Source organism: Elephantulus edwardii, unplaced genomic scaffold (assembly GCF_000299155.1).
Source record: "Elephantulus edwardii isolate Elephantulus edwardi_28Jun2011 unplaced genomic scaffold, EleEdw1.0 scaffold00026, whole genome shotgun sequence".
NCBI classification, from domain to species: domain Eukaryota; kingdom Metazoa; phylum Chordata; class Mammalia; order Macroscelidea; family Macroscelididae; genus Elephantulus; species Elephantulus edwardii.
The window spans coordinates 2817156-2821612 of NW_006399776.1; the positions used below are offsets into that span (position 1 = coordinate 2817156).

The 4457-nt window shown below is 39.2% G+C and overlaps 2 protein-coding genes across 2 annotated transcripts in view; one reads left to right on the plus strand and one right to left on the minus strand.

Moving 5' to 3' along the window:
• Positions 1 to 1669, plus strand: part of MFAP1 (microfibrillar-associated protein 1) — a 13990-nt gene extending 12321 nt beyond the window's left edge. The window contains exons 8-9 of the mRNA XM_006882956.1: positions 1310 to 1399; positions 1487 to 1669. Coding sequence (XP_006883018.1) covers positions 1310 to 1399; positions 1487 to 1669 — 273 coding nt within the window. The remainder of the gene's footprint in view (positions 1 to 1309; positions 1400 to 1486) is intronic.
• A 1792-nt stretch (positions 1670 to 3461) lies between these two features.
• Positions 3462 to 4457, minus strand: part of HYPK (huntingtin interacting protein K) — a 2461-nt gene continuing 1465 nt past the window's right edge. Inside the window, exon 4 of the mRNA XM_006882957.1 lies at positions 3462 to 3557. Within this exon, the coding sequence (XP_006883019.1) occupies positions 3462 to 3557 (96 nt within the window). The remainder of the gene's footprint in view (positions 3558 to 4457) is intronic.

A 4457-nucleotide genomic window follows, 5' to 3' on the forward strand; every position in this document is an offset into this window, starting at 1 on the left:
CCTCAGAATCCTTGCCTCCAAGGAGCCACCCGGTTCAACCCTTTCCAGGACAAATCTGTTTTCCTAGCAGTCCATGGTATTCTTAATACTCTTCTCCAGCACCACAGCTCAAAGGCATCAATTCTCCTTCTATCCTCCCTGGTCATTGTCCAACTCTCTGATGTATAACAAGTGATTGGGAAGACCATGGCCTGTATGTTAGGTTAAAGAATTCAGTCCTAATTTAACAAAAGAGCCAGTAGAAGTTTTTTTAGCAAGAAAGACATATAGTTAATAACAGTAAAAAAAAAAAATTAAAAAGTAGGGAGGGAATTATGTTTTAGAAACTAAACTGACAGTTGTATAAACCTGATTGCGGGGGGACTGGGTGGAAAGGAGAGGAATTAATCCAGGTGATGATACTTGACAAAATGTGATACTAGAAAGTAGATTGATGGCCCATCCTGCTTCCAGTCTGTCTTTTTCACTTGCTATGCATATGACAGCTGGACTGTGGATAAGGATGACAGAAAGAATTGATGCCTTTGAGCTGTGGTATTAGAGAAAAGCACTGAACATCCATGGACGGCCAAGAGAATGAACAGATAAGTCTTGGAGAGAGTGCAGCTGGAGGGCTCTTTGGAGGCAGAAATGAGGCTTCACTTCATATACTTTCTTTGGGCCTGTTGCTAGAAGGTGCTGTTCCTTGGAGAGGGACATAATGTGGGGAAGGATGGAGAGTCACTAAAGGAGAGGAAGACCCTCAACTAGGTGGATTGACATGTTGACTGCTGCTGTGGACTCTTGTGTGTCAGGATGTATGAGGATGGCACAAGATAGTTCATAAGGTTACTATGAGTTGTACTCAACTCCACAGCACCTAACAACAATAACATACAAGGATGAGGAACCCTGATGGTACATTGGTTAAGCATTTGGCTGCTAACAGAAAGTTTGGCAATTTGAACCCACCAGCCACTCTATGCAAAAGAGATACAGGCGTCTACTTTCAAAAAGATATACAGCCTTGGAAGTACAGTAAGGCAATTCTGTTCTGTCCGTCAAGGTCGTCACAAGTCAAATTGAGTGGACAGCAATGGTTTTGTGTAATATAAATAGGATTGATGACATGTGAGTGAGCACAGAAAGTACAGTGAACTCTCAAAGCATGTCAGCACTTATAGAAAGGAAAAAATATCTGCTCAACTAGATTTAAACTTTTAAAAAATAAACTCAGTATCTTTCTTTGTATCTTTGTGATAGGAATTTAATAAATTTGTAATTTAACCTATGAAAAGTAACACAAAACTAATGAGATTTTTTCCTACAGGATGAGGATGAAGAAGTATATAAGAGAGATTTCAGCGCACCTACACTGGAGGATCATTTCAATAAAACCATTCTTCCCAAAGTCATGCAGGTATGGGGGGGGGCTTAACACACAAAAAGTATTGAGGGCTGGGATATAGTGTTTGGTGGTTTAACTCATCATCCATCTCTCCCTCAGGTCAAGAACTTTGGACGCTCCGGCCGTACCAAATACACCCACCTTGTGGATCAAGACACCACCTCCTTTGACTCAGCTTGGGGTCAAGAAAGTGCTCAGAACACAAAGTTCTTTAAACAGAAGGCAGCAGGGGTACGAGATGTATTTGAGCGACCGTCTGCCAAGAAACGGAAAACTACCTAGAGCTCAACTGTTTTGTGTTCTGTGGAATACATTGGAAAATCACAGCTCCTGGTCCTCGATTTGCTTTAGTTTACACAGTATCCAACCTGTGGAACTTAACTGCCATATTGTTACCCAGGCAGACCAACATTAGAAGGTGCTTTTTGAGGTTTGGACTCATTCTGAGAAACCTACAGAAAAGCACTATCCAGGTAGGATTAGGGACCACCCGCTTAAGTTAGATTACTTTTAAGTGTCATTGCTGCTGTGACTTCTCATCACTTGAGATTCTTTTTTCCAGGTTCTGAACTTGAGTCAGAAACCTGGGCAATAAATGGACAATAATTACTTCAGCCTTTGGGTTAGGGGTAATACCAAGTCTGATCTCTGTAAAACTTGTTTGCATTTCTTGATTAAATTTTTGTAACCCAAACATACTTTGTGTTAAAAGAATTTACACACCAAGATGTTTAGCATGATCCTGGAAGTAAAATGTGCACAGTAACGATTATCTACTAAAATAAGTTGATGAAAAGCAACGATGTCAGTATAGAAAGGTGCCCCTAATTCCAGCCATGGTCTTTGTTAATTCTTCAGAGAGCTGGACAATGACTGCAGATGACAAAAGAATTGATGCCTTCAAATTGTGGTGCTGGAGAAAAATCTTAAATAAAGCATGGACTGTCAACAAATAGGTCTTGGGGAGGGTGAAACCAGGTTCCTCCTTGGAGGCTAGGATTTTGAAGCTTTGTCTCACATACTTTGGGCCCAGGGCGAGTAGTCTCATCCTTGGAGAAGGATATCATGCTTGGAAGGGTGAACAGAGAGATAGCACTAGTTGGTGTTAGAATTAGACTGGCTCAGGGCAGGGTTCATAGCTGCTGTAAATAGCATCACTGTGGGTCACAGGCAACTCGATGGCACCTAACAGCAGTAGAATGGCATATTAAATTCAACTCAAATGAGTTTATCATATATCCACCATATATGAAGTAGACCTCCTAGAGCTATAAAGGCATAAGGACATTGAACCAGTGGGGAAAAGTTCATCTTCACATCATTTAAGTTCCTAAATGGGAGGAATCTTTTAACACTTTCAATGTCCTCTAAAAGCCTAACTATAAAAAAACACATGAGTATTAGGTCACTGTTGTATGTGCCAGAGGGAATATAGCCTAAGAATTATCCTGGAGTGAAAATGAAAGTCTTAAAATTCTTTTATTTTTTATAGCATTTGAGTATGAAGCCAAGCATTTTACATTCACTAGCTCACCAGTATTTAAAACTCAGTTCTGTATCATTTCACAAAAGAAAACAAAGGTGACTGGCCAGTTGAAAATTGTCTTTAGAAAATGGAATTCAAGGTAAAATTGTTAATTTACATCTTTATACAGGAGCTCCCTGTCAGGTGCAGGCTTCTTTACTACTCAAAAACTAAACTGGTGACCAGGTTGATACCATCACATGAGGATCTTACTAAAATGCAGATTGTTATTCATTATACTGGAATAGAAATATAACTTCTCAACAGGTGGTAAAACCTGAATGACAGTCTAGAAGTACTTTTGAGTGACGCTAGTCAGATGAATGAGCCTGACCTAGCATCTACATCTGCAGGCCTTTTCCTTGAATAAAAGACTAAAGGTGTAAATATACTCTGATCATAGGTTAAGTGGTGGGAAGAAGGGGACAAAAATGCAGTATTCCAACATAAAAACTTCCTACAAAAACACAATACACTTGGTCCAAAATAATTAAAAAATTTAAAAGACAAAAGCATTTTTATTATAATAAGTTAATCTTGTGGGCATGTTTAGTTGGTTAGGGCAATAAGAGCCTCCACCACATTGCCCATGTGTTCCCGCAAGCTCCGTTCTGCTGCTGCTCTTGAGATTTCCATCTCAGTCATCTGAAAGAAAAGGATCATAAATTACCTTGGATTCTTAATATAAATAAAATTTTATATTGAACTTAACGAAAGTTTACAGAAAAGTTGGATTTCCATTCATTCATTATTGCACATTTTCCTTCCTCCTCACCCATCCCAGTACACTTTACTATGCACCTCTTATTCTGGACTGTTGTCATTCAAATAATACCTAATCAAATTTCCCTTTTAAACAATTCTTTCCCTCATATGTTCCAATTCAATAATGTTCATTATTTACCTACCTTAGATTTCCCTAATCCCCAATGTCAGTCCTATTTTATAACAGTGGCATTATGCAGTATTTGTCCTTTTGTGAATGAAATATCCCACTCTGTATGAGTTCCTTGTTTTTCAGTGCTGCATAGTATTCCATTGTTTGACTATACCACAGATGCTCTCTATCCATTCATTTGTTGACTGGCACTTGGGTTCCTTCAATCTCTTTGCTATTGTGAATATCAAAATGATAAACAAGGATGTGGGTGTGTGTATGTCTGTTTGGGTGGAAGTTCTGGTTTCTTTGGGGTATATTCCCACTAGTGGAGTTGCTAGGTCAAATGGTATTTCTATTTCCAACTTTGAGAAGGCACAATAGTGCCTTCCATAGTGGTTGCACCATTTTAGACTCCCACCAGCAGTGATTGATGGTTCCAATTTCTCCACAACCTTGCCAGCATTTGCTATTTGGTTACTTTGGATTCTCAGCAGACATGAACATACCACCAAAACATGCTGACTTCACTTTTCAAATAAATTTTAGCAATCCAAATTAAGCAAAGCATGCAGAAGAGTACTGAATGTTCCATGGACTGCCAAGAAAACAAACAGATTCATCCTAGAGAGGGTTAAACCAGGCTACTCCTTGGAGGCAAGGATTCT